At 44.1% G+C, this 17,707-nt stretch overlaps 1 protein-coding gene and 1 long non-coding RNA gene across 10 annotated transcripts in view; both read left to right on the forward strand.

Moving 5' to 3' along the window:
* The window catches only part of cep170aa (centrosomal protein 170Aa), a 64,241-nt gene that overhangs the window by 6,551 nt on the left and 39,983 nt on the right, over window positions 1-17,707 (forward strand). For 8 of the 9 annotated variants that reach the window (XM_029765204.1, XM_029765203.1, XM_029765206.1 and 5 more), the window contains exons 2-3: window positions 4,633-4,792; window positions 12,530-12,619. In XM_029765204.1, the coding sequence (XP_029621064.1) occupies window positions 4,688-4,792; window positions 12,530-12,619 (195 nt within the window). In that variant the 5' untranslated portion in view covers window positions 4,633-4,687. The remainder of the gene's footprint in view (window positions 1-4,632; window positions 4,793-12,529; window positions 12,620-17,707) is intronic. The other variant, XM_029765211.1, reaches the window with a different exon arrangement.
* LOC115201515 (uncharacterized) lies at window positions 12,886-14,702 on the forward strand. The gene is made up of 3 exons (XR_003879753.1): window positions 12,886-13,112; window positions 13,353-13,412; window positions 14,238-14,702. It is a non-coding gene; the product is annotated as an uncharacterized LOC115201515 (long non-coding RNA).

The raw sequence follows: 17,707 nt of genomic DNA on the forward strand, positions 1-17,707 counted from the left end.
TGCCATTTACTTTATGAGGTTTTACAGCAAACAATCTAGTTCATTTTAGTGCAAGTTGACAGTAGGCCACATTTTACAGGACAGCCCAACCCTTTGCTGAAACACTTGCCTCTACATCTTGGAAATAATGTGGGAGTGCTTGCACAGATTGCCTATGTGTAGGTGCATTTGTGCAGCTGTGTGTTTGGTTGCAGTTTTGGTTGCAGTTTGCTGTGATAGGTGGGCTGAATCAGTAGCTCTGGCCTACGTTGGGATAAGGAGGCAGAGACTTACACAGCTGTTGCATCATCTGGTCATGGCGCTACGTGGAGGATCCATGGTCACAGGAGGGAAACACATTAGAGACACCCGGAAGGGAACGCCCCGTTCATCTCTGTCACTTCCTTACAGAGGGAGCCTGGGATCTGATTGGCTTAGAGAGGAGAGAAGGATTTTGAATGGCTGGAATGAGAGCACCATATTAGTCATACTATTCGGTATGTTGTATTTAGACTAAGTAATGCTAAAGCTTAGAAGGGATTAGTCAAAGAGCTGATTATGCTAGATTCGCTTTAGCTTTCTCTCTAATTATTATTTTTCTCCTTTAACAGCTAATCATACACATTGTGAAATCTCATGAGAGTAACTGGCTTAGTGGAAAAGAGGCTTGTGTTGCCTTCAAGAGGCTACTGTTACTGTATGAGAATCTGTTTAAAACACAAAGCAGTTTTTCAAATCGCACACGCAGTGTAACAATCTAACTTCCTGTCCAAGTGAATTCAAAGATGAGCGCGGGCCATCCTCAGGAAGCATTGAGCTAACTTCCTGCTTTGCATGCGTTCACCTCCTCACAAAGCATGCACAGTCAGCTCCGAACAATCCAGCTCTTTGACCTAGTGGGGGTGGGGTAAAGGGTCTCTGCCCAGCCAAAACCAAGACGTCATCCCTTAACCCACAACAAGGATGTTAGAGGATGATAGGGGGTAGAGATGAGGATTTTGCAATAACTCATCTGTTTTGAAATGGCATAAAATGGTTTACCAATCCACAGTCCTCACAGGACATTACAAACAAGACAAACTCATTGTATGGTATCAGTGCCATAAGTTCTGCACTGTAGAGGAGTACTCTGCCAGAGATCCACCTGGCTTGCAGGCCTGCCTCATGTCTCAACCTTTGAAACATTGTCCCCCTCAGATCCAACCATTTGAAGCCAATAACAAATGAACATTGGCATGCATGCAGTGGGTTGTGGCTTGTAGGTTAGTCGTTTAGCAGGGATTGGGTCCTGTCAGAGCTGCATGTGTGCTGCAGGAGAGATACAGACAGACAGACCTAACCCAGTATATTCCCCAGCTGGGAATATAAGGACTGTGAAGACTCTTTTATGTGGGATTAACTGAAGGCTTTTTCTTTCCACTGGTTGTCCTGTACTGAGACTCCTGGCTGTGCTGTGCCACGTTACGTTGTCCATATCCCTGGATTCTGCCATGGTTTCTCCTGGACTAATGGCTCCACTGTGGCTAGGCCCCTGATTCCTGGGCTCCAAAGGGGAGAAACACCTCACACTATTATCATGTTATCCTGCTACAGTCGTTCTATACATGTACAGAAAATGCTCTTCCTTCATTCTTAATCGCAATTATTTTGTGATTTGAATCTTCTTTTTACCAAATAACTTGACATTGAAACATACTCTAACAAGGATATACCTTTTATATGGTTTAAAGTTTCATGTTTTATTTTTCGTATGTGCAGGATACACATGCTTACTTGGGCTGTTATGCAATAGGTTTTGGGGGAAATTTCAGAAATTCATTAAAATGTTGTGAAATGGGAGACAACTGGCAAGCAGATGCACACAAATGTTCTACTTGATCCAAAGCAATGTGAAGGCCTATTAATACAGAACAAAATGTTGAACAGCAGGTAATATTACAATAAAAAAAAACTTCTTGTGCAGGATGTGCACCCAATAAGCTCTTTCTATGCCTTTGGTACAGTAATTCAAAACCCATCCCAGATAAAACCTAGAACACTATTTCATTCTGTGGAATAATCAGTGTGTCCAGGGGTTTGTCTGTGAAACATGATCAAATATTAATGCCACTCTTTCATGAACACACCACCAAATAACAATACAATTTGAGAGGTCATGGTAGAGGCGTCATATACAATAGTGTCTGTGAGAGGCAGGGGAGGGGAGGGAGAATAGTTTACAGCAGGGTTCCCCAACTGGCGACCCGTGGAAGATTTTATTTGGCCCCCCAAGTTTTATTTAAAAAATTATATTGTTAGACATAAGACTCTAAAAGCACCAGCTATTACGCTCCAAGTGATTTTCATTTTGGAAATATGTTCCAAAGTATTCCCACTCATAATAGTGGGATATACACTCAGTGGATAGTTTATTAGGTACGCCCATGTAGTACCGGGTCAGACCCCCCTTTACCTCCAGAACAGCCTGAATTATTCTGGGCATAGAAACATTGCTCAATTGGTATCAAGGGACCTTATGTTTGGCAGGAAAACATTCCTCACTTCATTACACCACCGCCACCAGCCTGTACCGTTGTCACTAGGCAGGATGGGGCCATGGACTCATGCTGCTTACGCCAGAACCTGACTTTACCATCAGCATGACACAACAGGAACCAGGATTTGTCGGACCAGGCAGGGTTTTTCCACTCCTTAATTGTCCAGTGTTGGTGACGGCCTGCCCACTGGAGCCGCTTCTTCTTGTTTTTATCTGACAGGAGTGGAACTCGGTGTGGTCGTCTGCTGCAATAATAGCCCATCCGTGACAAGCATCAACGAGTTGTGCGTTCTGAGATGCCGTTCTGCACACCACTTTTGTAATGCGCCGTTATTTGCCTATTTGTGGCCCAGCTGTTAGCTTGCACGATTCTTGCCATTCTCCTTCGACCTTTCATCAATGAGCTGTTTTTTGTCCACAGGACTGCCGCTGACTTGATGTTTTTTGTTTGTCGCACCATTCTCGTAAACCCTAGACACTGTCGTGCGGGAAAGCCCAGAAGGCCGGCTGTTTCTGAGATACTGGAACCGGCGCGCCTGGCACCGACTATCATTCCACGCTCAAAGTCACTTAGGTCACTCGTTTTGCCCATTCTAGCGTTCAATCGATCAGTAACTGAATGCCTTGTTGCCTGATTAACATAGCAAGCCACGGCTACGTGACTCACTGTATGTAGGCGCGAGCAATTTTCGTGAAGGGACTGGTGTACCTATTAAACTGGTCACTGAGTGTATGGGATCGTATACAAATGTAGCCAAGGTTTTAAATTATGATGTTTTAGTAAAATATTATATTTGTTTGGCCTTCTTGTGGTCAATTGGCAAATTACTTCTAATAATGTTCTAGCCCCCTGACCATCCTCTCAATAAAAAATGGTCCTGCGGCTGAATCTAGTTGATGATCCCTGGTTTACAGGCTCATCTGTAAGCGGACATAATATAATCTGTTCTCATGTTCTGCAGACACTCTGACGTGGGAGAGGCACTCATAACTCAGACACAATATGTTCTCATAATAATACACCATTAATGTGTGCACGGGGGACTGAGGGATTGTGAGGGAGAAAGATCTACCAGCTTTAGCACCCAAGATACAATATTTGGCAGAGCAGGAGAACAGTGTCTCTTCTCCAAGTCCTTTTTTGTGTATGGCAACAAGCCATGTGTATCCAAAACATGAAGTGTGAAGAGAGACTGTCACGTTGTCACGGCCACTTGGCTCTTGTTTCAATGCCTTTGTTTATATGCCTGCGTGCATGAAAAAAGGATTTTGGTCTTGCTGTGCTCATTGTATTAGTCATTTGTGCAGCCTCATTGCCTACCACAAGAAATGCGTGTGCAAGTCAAATCTTAAAGTTTGACTTGAGGATTGTTGAATAGGCATTTATTAAGTAGACTTACTTAAGAGATCAGAGATAACAGTTTAGCTCCTTAATCTGTGTTTAATCTATCCTCTGACGTTACTTAAAGGCTGCAAAATGGCACTGAGCTCTTCCAGTTTCTGGTGTCAGCATGCAACACTCTGTAGCCTCACATTTCTATTTAAACAAGCAGTTAAATGCAGCGTATTGGAGTATGGAACTAACAGCGGTATGTAGGGTACTTTTTCTATAGCCATGGTAAATTGAATATGATTCACAGTGTTGTGACTTTTGTGACACTTTCAAGAGGTTATGGAGGAGCAGGTCTATACGTCAGGCAGTTATGCTGCTTGATTATTTTCTCCAGCCCTAAGCAGTTGGAACTTGGAAATGCTCTGTCTGACCTCCTTTTTAGCCCAACAGAAGAAGAAGGAAAAAAAAACATTTTAGGGTGGGTTGCTCATGCTCAGCCAAGATTCTTACATCACTTCCTGTAGCATCTGGCAATGATCAGGGCCAGCCAGGGCAGACACAGCTAGGGAGGATGTAGCTTTCCCAGACTGTGCAAGCGCCCGTCAACACACAGCTACTCCAAACCAGACAGCTACTTCAGATGCAAGAACATTTTTAAGAATAGCTGTTTTGTAAATACATTTAACTTCTTCTTTCTTAGTTCTTTCCTCAATCACTCTTTTTCCACCCCTCTTTCTCCCTTTCTCTTCCTCGTCCACCTTGTCTTTCCTTCTCTCCCTCTCAGGATGACGTAGGGTTGGAGGTGGGAGTGAGTAGCATCGAGCCGTAGCAGAGCAGAGATGAGTCTCACATCATGGTTCCTGGTGAGCAGCGGGGGCACTCGCCACCGTCTGCCCCGGGAGATGATCTTTGTCGGGCGAGACGACTGCGAGCTCATGCTGCAGGTGAGCACAGCTCCAACTGCTAGAACATAAACTTGATTCAACACAACACAACCCCAGTCACTGTACTCATACTGTTAGACATGGAGCATACCTGAATTAATGACTACTTGGGATTCACAGACTGTTTGCTGAAAGTATCATAGTCTTTTATTCTTTTTCTCCATTATATGCTAGCTCCCAGGAGTGATCTGACCATTTTGATAAACGTTGATACGTTGGGCGGGGGCTGTATCTAAGGAAACACCATGCAACATAATCAGACAATGGCAATATGATATATCCACAGGCAGCCTGGTTTAAATACACAACTTCCTTTGTTTTTAGTGGAGCTGTTGGTGTTTCCAGAGGCTACGCCTGGCGCAGCTAAGCAGGCTGCTGCCGCTGTGAAAGTGATATGGCTGAGAGCACCTTCTTTATATCACACACATGACCTCTAACCCCTGGGGATTAGGTCATGTGAACACAGCTAGTGACCCTTATGTTGCATGGTTTTAGGAGGAAGGGAATGCATCAAGCTTACTGCCTTTTGGACAACCCTGTTGTTCAGTTTAAATGTGATATGTGCATTTTTATAATGCTATTTTACAAAGCTTGTATCTTCTGAGAATAGTGTATCTGAGCTTTGCAAGTTTTGAGACGGGTAAAGTATTTAATTTATGCATGAATAGCTGTGTCATTCTTAGTACTATTTTATCTAGGGTCTCATTTTACCACCCCATGGAGTACCATCCCTGACATCTACGCAGGACTCAGCAGAGTACCAGGCTTGACATCTGAGCAGGGCTCAGCAGAGTACCAGGCTTGACATCTGAGAAGGACTCAGCAGAGTACCAGGCTTGACATCTGAGCAGGACTCAGCAGAGTACCAGGCTTGACATCTGAGCAGGACTCAGCAGAGTACCAGGCTTGACATCTGAGCAGGACTCAGCAGAGTACCAGGCTTGACATCTGAGCAGGGCTCAGCAGAGTATCAGGCTTGACAACTGAGCAGGGCTCAGCAGAGTACCAGGCTTGACATCTGAGCAGGACTCAGCAGAGTACCAGGCTTGACATCTGAGCAGGACTCAGCAGAGTACCAGGCTTGACATCTGAGCAGGACTCAGCAGAGTACCAGGCTTTACATCTGAGCAGGACTCAGCAGAGTACCAGGCTTGACATCTGAGCAGGACTCAGCAGAGTACCAGGCTTGACATCTGAGCAGGACTCAGCAGAGTACCAGGCTTAACCTCTGAGCAGGACTCAGCAGAGTACCAGGCTTGACATCTGAGCAGGACTCAGCAGAGTACCAGGCTTGACATCTGAGCAGGACTCAGCAGAGTACCAGGCTTGACATCTGAGCAGGACTCAGCAGAGTACCAGGCTTGACATCTGAGCAGGACTCAGCAGAGTACCAGGCTTGACATCTGAGCAGGACTCAGCAGAGTACCAGGCTTGACATCTGAGCAGGACTCAGCAGAGTACCAGGCTTGACATCTGAGCAGGACTCAGCAGAGTACCAGGCTTGACATCTGAGCAGGACTCAGCAAGGGTGTCTTCTAAGGAGAAGCCCTCCCTGAAAACTGTCATAACCTGAATATTCACAAGAAACCTGACTATATAACCTCTTATCCCCCTCTATTCTGCCTCTTTGGTTCTGTGTTGTCACATTGCCTCATGAGGTAATTCAGACAATTGGAGAATTGTGAGCCACTAACCTCACACAGACCTGCATTTGTTGTTATTACAGAAGTCAGGAGAAATAGTATAAAGACTGATAGTAACTGAATGGGCTTTGTTTAGGAGTACTCAGGGAGGGCATGCTGCATGGGAATGGTAGTCTACCTCACTCTAGGCATTGTGTGTGTGCGCGCGTGTGTGTGTGTGTGTGCGTGTACGTGTGTGTCCACGCATGAAAGTGTGAGAGAGAAAGTCCCAGACAGAGATATTTATAGAAAGTGGGGCAGATACCTCCTGAGTTAGATCTATCCTGACTGAACTGGCTCCATAGGAAGTAGAGTGGCTGCTTCATTGCCAAGTGTAGCGCAGAGAATGGGTGTGGTGTAGCAACAGTATATCATATAATACTTATGAGAAAACGGCTCAATTCAATCCGTATCGCGGAAGATTCAATGTTCCCGCGTTTGGGGAGACTGCATTCACAGTAAGCGCTGCATATGTTGGCTCAATTTGAAATTACTTTTAAATTTCAATCGCGCTACAGCGCGCATCTTCAGCGCTACGGATTGAATCTAGGCCTTTGACATAGATTTTAAAGCAACATAGATTTCAAAGCAACGGCAATGGTTGTACAACTATTGGTTGTAGAACAATCCTTCTTCAAAAAGTGTCACAGTACAACGATACAAATGTACATTCTGTGCTCCTTGACGTCAACTCTGTGAATCTAACTAAATTAGACTTTCCACGCCAACTTAAGTAGTTGATTACTCACTGGCCAAGTTTACTTAGTGCCTGTCCCTTTTTCAGCCATGACTCTGTACAACGAGTACATTTATTTACAAGTAACTGAATTGCCTGTAGTGTATGTGTGGCAATACCGACAATGCTTCAGTCCTTAACAGTGATGTAGATAGTGGTAAAAGAAAATGGTGGGTAAACTCAGATCACCGGTCACGGTGAAAAAAGTAACACTCCCTATACTTACAATGTATTTTTCAGCAAATGTGGGTAAACTGTTGGGCAAAAATAAAATCTTGGGTACTCTGCGTTTACTTACCCTCCACTATACAAATCAAAATCAAAATCAAATCAAATTTATTTATATAGCCCTTCGTATATCAGCTGAAATCTCAAAGTGCTGTACAGAAACCCAGCCTAAAACCCCAAACAGCAAGCAATGCATGTGAAAGAGGCACGGTGGCTAGGAAAAACTCCCTAGGAAAAACTCCCTAGAAAGGCCAAAAACCTAGGAAGAAACCTAGAGAAGAGATTCCAGTATACCACTGCTCCTTAACTCTGAGAGACTTGAAACCCAGGCTTCACATACACTTTCTTGGAGACACAAATCAAGAAGTCCTCCTTCAACCTCAGCAATCCTCAGTTTGTCCCTGTCTACTAATGAGTCTATAATTAAGCAGCAGGTCATTAATACATCAGCACATCCCCAATAGAAGTTAGAAGGTACCGTGCTAAATGGCTTCTAAAAAACAAACAGATCAGAGTGCCAGCAAGATACTTAAACGTGTTACTGCTGAAATCATCAGGGTTGGAATGAAAGGAACAAGGAGGCTGTCTTTTAAACAGGGATCCTCTTTTCTTGTGTGGGTCTCTCTGATGACCTGGAGGAAAGAGAGGAGAAGACTGGGTACTTTGTTTAGTGTGAGTCTGCCAACGGAACATACGCCTAGAGGTCTGGGCCATGTGACTGTTTTTACGGCCACAGTCTTGTTGTCACATGGGTATCTCAGCAATGTACGGGTTTAAGATCCGTTGCATGGCTTCCCAACCCAAGGGTATCAGACTCAAATATGGACCACTCCCAACTAGGCCTCTTGTAGTTAGTAACAGTCAAATCAAAGCATTATGTTTATGTTTGAAATCATTTTTTTCATGAAGGAAACAGTCTCTCATGCTGTGTTCTCTACAATACTGTATATACAGTATATCTGCAGTAGGTTTATGTGAGTGTGAATGGTGTGTTATATTTGTCACTTATAAAAACAAGTCATTTTCACCATGACACTTAGTTACTTCAAATTCAGCAATGACATGCATGATTTTGTAGACAATCGCTCTCCCTTCATTCTCCTGAATCACATAGAATGTTTTCATGCTCTGAACAGAGATGGAAAAGACGAGATTCCAGTATGCCTATGTGTGGGTGCTTTAGCTCTCTGTCTCTGTATGGATACTCGATATGGCTCGTCTCCTCTGTAGTGTGGGAACTGGGAGATACTGTTCTGTTGTAGGTGGGCTGTATCTCTACTACAGAGTCAGGCCAGATCAAACAAGCCCTGTTATAAGACATGCAGTGCGGCACACAGAGATTAGGTGCATGGGATTGGAGATGAAGCTCCCAGCAGGCCACCTCTCTCTTTCTCTCGCTTCAGGGGGGAATCTTCATTCGAGATCTGTGCACTTACAATACGTTGACAATTGTGTAAATCATGCATTGATGTCAAATCAAATCAAATTGCACATGGTTAGCAGATGTTAATCCAAGTGTAGCAAAATGCTTGTGCTTCTAGTTCCGACTGTGCAGTAATATCTAACAATTTCACAACAACTACCTTATACACACAAGTGTAAAGGAATTAATAAGTACATATAAATATATGGATGAGCGATGGCCGAACGGCATAGGCAAGATCCAGTAGATGGTATAGTGTACAGTATATACATATGAGATGAGTAATGTAGGCTATGTAAACATTATATAAAGTGGCATTGTTTAAAGTGACTAGTGATACATTTATTACATCCGATATTTAATTATTAAAGTGGCTAGAGATTTGAGTCAGTATGTTGGCAGCAGCCACTCAATGTTAGTGATGGCTGTTTAACAGTCTGATGGCCTTGAGATAGAAGCTGTTTTTCAGTCTCTTGGTCCCAGCTTTGATGCACCTGTACTGACTTCGCCTTCTGGATTATAGCGGGGTGACCAGGCAGTGGCTCGGGTGGTTGTTGTCCTTAATCTTTTTGGCCTTCCTGTGACATCGGGTGGTGTAGGTGTCCAGGAGGGCAGGTAGTTTGCCCCCGGTGATGCGTTGTGCAGACCTCACTACCCTCTGGAGAGCCTTACGGTTGTGGGTGGAGCAGTTGCCGTACCAGGCGGTGATACAGCCCGACAGGATGTTCTCGATTGTGCATCTGTAAAAGTTTGTGAGTGTTTTTGGTGACAAGCCAAATTTCTTCAGCCTCCTGAGGTTGAAGAGGCGCTGTTGCGCCTTCTTCACCACGCTGTCTGTGTGGGTGGACCATTTCAGTTTGTCCGTGATGTGTACGCTGAGGAACTTAAAACTTTCCACCTTCTCCACTGCTGGGGGGGTTCTCCCTCTGCTGTTTCCTGAAGTCCACGATCATCTCCTTTGTTTTGTTGACGTTGAGTGTGAGGTTATTTTCCTGACACCACACTCTGAGGGCCCTCACCTCCTCCCTGTAGGCCATCTCGTCGTTGTTGGTAATCAAGCCTACCACAGTAGTGTTGTCTGCAAACTTGATGATTGAGTTGGAGGCGTGCATGGCCACGCAGTCATGGGTGAACAGGGAGTACAGGAGAGGGCTGAGAACGCATCCTTGTGGGGCCCCAGTGTTGAGGATCAGCGGGGTGGAGATGTTGTTTCCTACCCTCACCACCTGGGGGCGGCCTGTCAGAAAGTCCAGGATCCAGTTGCACAGGGTGGGGTCGAGACGCAGGGTCTCGAGCTTAATGACGAGTTTTGAGGGTACTATGGTTTTAAATGCTGAGCTGTAATCGATGAACAGCATTCTTACATAGGTATTCCTCTTGTCCAGATGGGTTAGGGCAGTGTGCGGTGAGATTGCGATTGTGTTGTCTGTGGACCTATTGGGGTGGTAAGCAAATTGGAGTGGGTCTAGGGTGTCAGGTAGGGTAGAGGTGATATGATCCTTGACTAGTCTCTCAAAGCACTTCTTGATGACGTAAGTGAGTGCTACGGGGCGATAGTCGTTTAACTCAGTTACCTTAACTTTCTTGGGAACAGGAACAATGGTGGCCATCTTGAAGCATGTGGAAACAGCAGACTGGGATAGGGATTTATTGAATATGTCTGTAAACACACCAGCCAGCTGGTCTGCGTATGCTCTGAGGACATGGCTAGGGATGCTGTCTGGGCTGGCGGGCCTTGCGAGGGTTAACACGTTTAAATGTTTTACTCACGTTGGCTGCGGTGAAGGAGAGCCTGCAGGTTTTGGTAGCGGGCCGTGTCAGTGGCACTGTATTGTCCTCAAAGCGAGCAAAGAAGTTGTTTAGTTTGTCTGGGAGCAAGACGTCGGTGTCCGCGACGGGGCTGGTTTTCTTTTTGTAATCCGTGATTGACTGTAGACCCTGCCACATACGTCTCGTGTCTAAGCCGTTGAATTGCGACTCTACTTTGTCTCTATACTGACACTTAGCTTGTTTGATTGCCTTGTGGAGGGAATAGCTACACTGTTTGTATTCGGTCATGTTTCCGGTCGCCTTGCCATGATTAAAAGCAGTGCTTCGCGCATTCAGTTTTGCGCGAATGCTGCCATCAATCCACGGTTTCTGGTTGGGGAAGGTTTTAATAGTCACCGTGGGTACAACATCACCAATGCACTTGCTAATAAACTCGCTCACCGAATCAGCGTATACATCAATGTTGTTGTCTCAGGCTATCCGGGAACATATCCCAGTCCACGTGATCGAAGCAATCTTGAAGCGTGGAATCAGATTGGTTGGACCAGCGTTGAACAGACCTGAGCACGGGCGTTTCCTGTTTTAGTTTCTGTCTATAGGCTGGGAGCAACAAAATGGAGTCGTGGTCAGATTTGCCGAAAGGAGGGCTTTGTATGCGTCGCGGAAGTTAGTAGCAATGATCCAGAATTTTGCCAGCCTGGGTCGCGCATTCGATATGGAAGATTTGTGGGAAGTTAGGATATCTGTCACACATCACTTAGCCATACCGGCAGTTAAACATATAAACATGCAAACATACACACTTATTCCCTTACAGCTTTGAAATTGACCGGTATTCAAAACAGACAATATTACTCAGACCTAGGCTGCTTGGCTAGAGCGATATCAGAAAGGTCTCGTCTCTATTCTGTATTGTATGTGTCTAGTCCCTGTGCTGTGGTATGTACTGTGTCACAGACACTAGTCTCTTGGTCTAATCTGGTTTGATCATGTTTGATCACAAACCTAATCTACAGGGGAAGGTTTGCCCTCAACAAATGTGTATATGGCATCAGAATACAGTATCTGCTCTGTGAAAGAATTCTCCATGTGTCCTTTATCCATAGTCCGATCATGATAGTGCCATTTTCTAAATGTCATCACTCATGACAATTAGAATTATGACTGGAATTTGGCATTGAATCCAGAGATGCTGAAAGTGTTATTTTGTTTAGTGTACATCCCTGATACATTCCCTAAAGTTTGCAATATCTAGATGTTTCAAATCAAACTCTATAGAGCTGATAGGGTGCTCTCGGGAGAAGGTAAAACATGGAAACTATCTATCTCGCCTCCTCCCTCCACTCCCCCCTACATATTGTGTTATATGTGTTTGTGCTTCCATCTCTGTCTGTTTGAGAATAATACAGGGCCTAACTGTCTTGTAAAAAAGGGTGTCAGGTAGCCTAGTAGTTAGAACGTTGGGCCAGTAACCGAAAGTTTGCTGGTTTAAATATCCGAGCCGGCAAGGTGAAAAATCTGTCAATGTGCCCTTGAGCAAGGCACTTCAACCTAATTTGCTCCAGGGGCACCATACTACTAAGGCTGACCCTCTAAAACATGTTTCACTGCACCTATCTGGGGTTTGTGATTATTTTAAAAAGTATATATAAAAAATAAAAAATAAAGTATTATGAATGGAAATATACAGTACATACCTCTGTGTTTCAAAAATGTAATCTGACTTTAACAATGCATGTTATTCCTCCTTCAAACACTGACATTGCTGCATGATTGGATGTTGATATGATCATGCACACTCTGTTATCTCATGTCAAAAACATTTACAAGATCAGCTTTGATGTGAAGTTATAATCAAACAATGTGTAACACCATTACTGTTGTGTTTGTGTTTACAGTCGCGGAGTGTTGACAAGCAGCATGCAGTCATCAACTACGAGTTAACCAGCGATGAGCACAAAGTCAAGGATCTTGGCAGCCTGAACGGGGTGAGTGAGAGAAGGGTGAAGAGGTAGGGGAGGAGACGAGATGTAAAGGGGTCAGGGGTTAAAGGGAATTTTCACCGCTGCTCCATTTCACTATATATGTCCATTAATGTGCTATTAACATATCATATGTGTCATAAACATTTTGAATTTCCTCACTACACGCAAATATGAACGTTTCTGCATCTCACCAGTAGAAACGGTCCAGCTACATTTCCGGGCTGTAAGCAAACCACAATATCCAGAATTCATATCGATTTCAGGACGTAGTACCACCCCGTGGAGGTGTATCCAGTTGATGTGAGAAATATCTGTGTTTGTAGCCAGCACTTTCAGCCAGAGGGTTTCGAAACGGAACTGAAGTCTCAACTAATGGGGTAGCCATGTCGACCGAATGTTGAAAAGTGATGCTATTCCATCGATTTTCCCCTTCACTTCAAAGAGGAAGGCATCTGATCCGCCAACATCAGAGCAGCAGAAAAGATGTCAAGCTAAGGTAACGTAGCTAACGATAACTAGCTAACTAGCTAGCATTGAACTTCATTTGTTTATCTAAACCAAAACTAGATAGCTAGCTTTCATAATACGCTGGCCAGACATTCCAAAATATATCAATGTAGTTAGCCAGCTGCTATCTGGTGATGTGATTTGTAACTTTGCAAGCAAACGTTAGCTTCGTTAGTTTACGTTAGCTAACTAACTACCGCAGAGGCTAATGTGACTGTGTTCTATTTAGAGTCCGATCCCATCAACATATGCAGAGGCATCAACATCAAGCTCAGCACCAGGAACTAGTGTAAGTCACTTTCTAAAATCTACTAAATATTTACATGATGAGCAAATAAATATACTGGAGCTAGGCATAAACATAGTCTGTGTCGTGTTGTCGTAGTTGGTGTGTTTACAAGTACTGTAGGCTGCAACTTCTACTGTATGGGTGAGTGACTGACTGGTGTCAGTTGGGTGTGGGTATTGTGTGTGAAAGTTAGATCTATTGACATGAGGGGTGTGGGTGGATGTAGTACCTTGTTTAAGTGTGTATTGGTGGAGAAACAGTTGTAAAATGTTGGCTAATCACTGACTACTGTGTGTTCTACACACTAATCCGGCTGCTAATGACAGACATTGACACCAGCTTTAGTAGTACAGAGCCTGTAGACCCATTGGAAGAAAGATTTCAGCCTTGAAATAGCTCAAACTCATCATGATCTGACTTTAAAACAAGCCAGGACAGCCAAAGGTATTTATGAAAGCAAAATCACCAATACACTGAACTGTCTACAAGACAAGTGCTCTTGAAACGTTTCACACCCTTGCAGTCAGTTCTTTGGCATGGGGAGAGGGGTGTTAGTATACTCTTCTAGCCTATTCACTATATTGTTGGCAGTGCTTTTCAACTCAATTGCACAGCTGTAGGTGCTCATACACAACAATACACGACTAGACTGTCAACAAGTCAAGCCCCCCCCCCCCCCCCCCCCCCAGCCTATTTCAATGCCTCATTATTGACTCTGAGTGTAACAAAACACATACCAGTCTACTGTACCCTTTTTTGTTTACAGATTAACATGGTTTATTCTATGGTTACACATCCACATGATCAGTCTTCATATCTTTCCAGGAGACTTGCAGTACAAACAAATCTTCTGCAAGAGGTCGAAGCAGTGGGTGGTGAAGAAAGTGTATGAGAGGCTAGTCCACCTGGCTGTGGAGTGCAGGAAGAACCAGACAGTTGTCTACAAGGACCCAGAGTCACAGCCCCACAAACTCAACATCCCTGCCAACATCGCCACAGCGCAAAAGCCTGCAAAACCAGCTGCCATTACCCTACACAAGAAGAGGTTCACCAGCTGAAGAACATTCTAGAACCTGCCTGGAACATTCAACCAACACAACATCCATATTCAGTTAGACTGATGTTGTAGTATAATATAGAATGCCCAGTATGCGCACAACTGCGTTGTGGTATAGATATTGCTACAGTAGCTGTTGTATATAATGGTGTTTTATATATCTTTTTAAACTGTACTAACAAGTGACTAAATGATTCCAGCTGCATAAGAAACCAATAAAGAGTTGACTTCAACTTCTGGATCAGTTCATTCTAATATTCATGAAATGTATTTGGATCAACTACCTTCAGTCTTACTGCTAAAACAAATGATGCAGGGAGTTGGAGTAGCATTTGCACTTACATTTGTTGGCAAGTTAACATGTTTCAATAAAACAGTAGATTAGTCGGTCAATATAGCAAATACTGTAAGTAGACATGGCTTGTATTCAAGACAAAGTTGATTTGCTCGGGAGACCGAGCTGAGTTTACATAGCAGTATGCAGGAACAGTTATGGCAATGTATGACGTATACAGTAGAAGAAAAATATACCACTAACGCTTCTAATAGATACTACAGTTCTACAAAGGGAATACATGCATACGGTGTGTTTGGGTGATGCAGTGAGGTATTCGGAGTCACTTTGATACAACAGGAGATTGTTGTTATGGGACCTTAAACATCTCTTCAGAGTCATCATCTTTGTATCCAAGCGGTATTGTCTTTGAGAGAAATAAGAAAACGCTATCACACATTCATGGAAAATCATTGTGCACTATCTATATTCCTACTGTAGCAGCATGGTGAAGAATATGAGACATCTCAAAAACAGATGTTAGCTAGCTAGCTACAACACACAGGCATAGTTACTCCAAGACTAATATGTGTCATAAAGCCAGTGCCATTCATTTACCCTCCGCCATCATCAAAACATTTATCCAGTTTTGCTCCTAATGAGAGGCACTGAGGCTAGCTAGCTATAACATTAGACTTCAATACATTTTAGATATTGCAAATGCACAACTAGTTTGGCTAGCTTGCCTTGTAGTGGTACTAGCAAGCTGAAGCATGGCCTGAAAAACATTGCCACGTGTAAGAAGAGAGCTTATATTGCTAGCTAGCTACCGACAGCAAAACAGCTTACTCGTTTGTCAATTGCCCTAATGAGTCCTGGTCTAGCGGGTCTAGGCTGCCACCGCTGCTATTTGGACTTGCAATTATTTTTCTCACTGTCTCAACTCCTTTTCAGTGTATTCCGGCTCAAATAAATAGGGATCTATGTTCCTATGTAAAAGAACATTAAAACATGCTTTCGTCATCCTGCTGTTCTTGAAAAGAGGAATCGTCAGAAGCAACCACTGTAGCTAATTATTTAGCAATCCCGGATAGACGGTAACATAGCTCCTGTGAGCCTGTAAACTATTACCTCCCCCATTTGGAAAAGCCTGCCTTTAAGGGTGGGAACAAGGAAGTAGGGGTCCCGTCAGGCTGTAATCTTTACAAAGCGGCTAGCTTGATCGTGCAGTCGGCGAAACCCAAAGGCCACAATAATTGCTACAAAACATGACTCCATTCATTTTTAGATCAGACAGCAGGCTCAAACAACCAATGACGTCATTGGTTGAACTCTCCCAGTGTGAAAATAGAAAATACAGCTATAGTGCATAATTATGTCTGAAACACAGTCTTATCATTCATAACTTTGAAGGGAGACTGGAAAAACACCCCAAAGTGTTGAGTGGTGAAGTTTCCCTTTAAGTGCTTCATCTCTAGGCTAATAAAATTTGCTCACATGGCGTTAACAGAATGTATTCTCATATGACGTGCCCATATTCTACACCATGATCTTTTCACAGCAGAGTAAAACCATGTTGAAGTGCTCTTCCCGCCACATGGTGTGAGTAATGTGTTAGTTAGGCCTAGTTCTGCTGATGGCTCAGTGTGTAAATCACTCAGTGTGTAGGCTAACCCACTAGCTTGGAACCACTGTGACACATTATCTCAGGCAGGAAGCTGAAGTCATAACCTCTTTCTCCTGAATCATGCTCCAGCATTCCTCCCCCGCCGTCCAAGGGCCCGTAGCGACAGGAAGTATCACTCCATCCCATGCTGGGACAATCAGAGCCTGACTGCTGAATGACCTGCACATCTTGCTCATCTTTAGGATAGATCTTGAATCATAAGGAAAGTCAGCGGTATGACTTATTAGGTGTATACTCAATCTGTCTGTCCAGGACACTGTTCTGATAAATCCTGATAATAACAACAGCTAGTCTATAGTCATAACTGCATCTCCTAAATAGACATTGTAACAACCTCTAAGCAAAGATTTCAATTACCCAATTTAACCCTGCTTCTCTTTTAGAGTGACTTTAAATAGTGGCCTTCCGAGTGGCACAGCGGTATAAAGCACTGCATCTCAATGCTTGAGGCGTCACTACAGACCCGTGTTCGATCCCAGGCTGTGTCACAGCTGGCCGTGCCCGGGAGCCCCCTGAGGCGGCTCACAATTGGCCCAGTGTCACCTGAGTTAGGGAAGGGTTTGGCCGGCCGAGATTCCCTTGGCCCATCGTGCTCTAAAGACTCCTTGTGCCTGGCTTCCAGGTTAAGCAAGCAGTGCGGCTTGGCAGGGTTGTGTTTTGGAGGACGCATGGCTCTCGACCTTCGCCTCTCCGATTCCGTATGGGAGTTGCAGCGATGGGACAAGACTGTAACTACCAATTGGGGTAAAAAGTAAAAAGAATAGGGGCCTTGTGGCCCCCCTAAATGTGGAGTATGAAATCATTTTTACTATCGTTCTTTTTTTACATCCGTTATTAGACAGTGGCAACGATGATGATTATGAACATGGTCTTTTGCCTGCTAATGCCTGCAATGCAGGGAAGAAAACGATATGACAACAATAACGTCTAATGTAACTGGCCCCTCTAACAGTACAACTGGCCCCAGCTTGGCCCCCCCCAGTTGAAATGGTCTAGAACCGCCACTGGGTGGAGATTATAACAGAACATGGCCAAGATGTTCAAATGTTCATAGATGACCAGCAGGGTCAAATAATAATAATCACAGTGGTTGTAGAGGGTGCAACAGGTCAGCACCTCAGGAGTAAATGTCAGTTGGCTTTTCATAGCTGATCATTTAGAGTATCTCTACCGCTCCTGCTGTCTCTAGAGAGTTGAAAACAGCAGGTCTGTCCGGTGAACTGGTCAGGGTTCCATAGCCGTAGGCAGAACAGTTTAAACTGGAGCAGCAGCACGAC

This window comes from Salmo trutta, chromosome 10, assembly GCF_901001165.1.
Source record: "Salmo trutta chromosome 10, fSalTru1.1, whole genome shotgun sequence".
NCBI lineage: Eukaryota > Metazoa > Chordata > Actinopteri > Salmoniformes > Salmonidae > Salmo > Salmo trutta.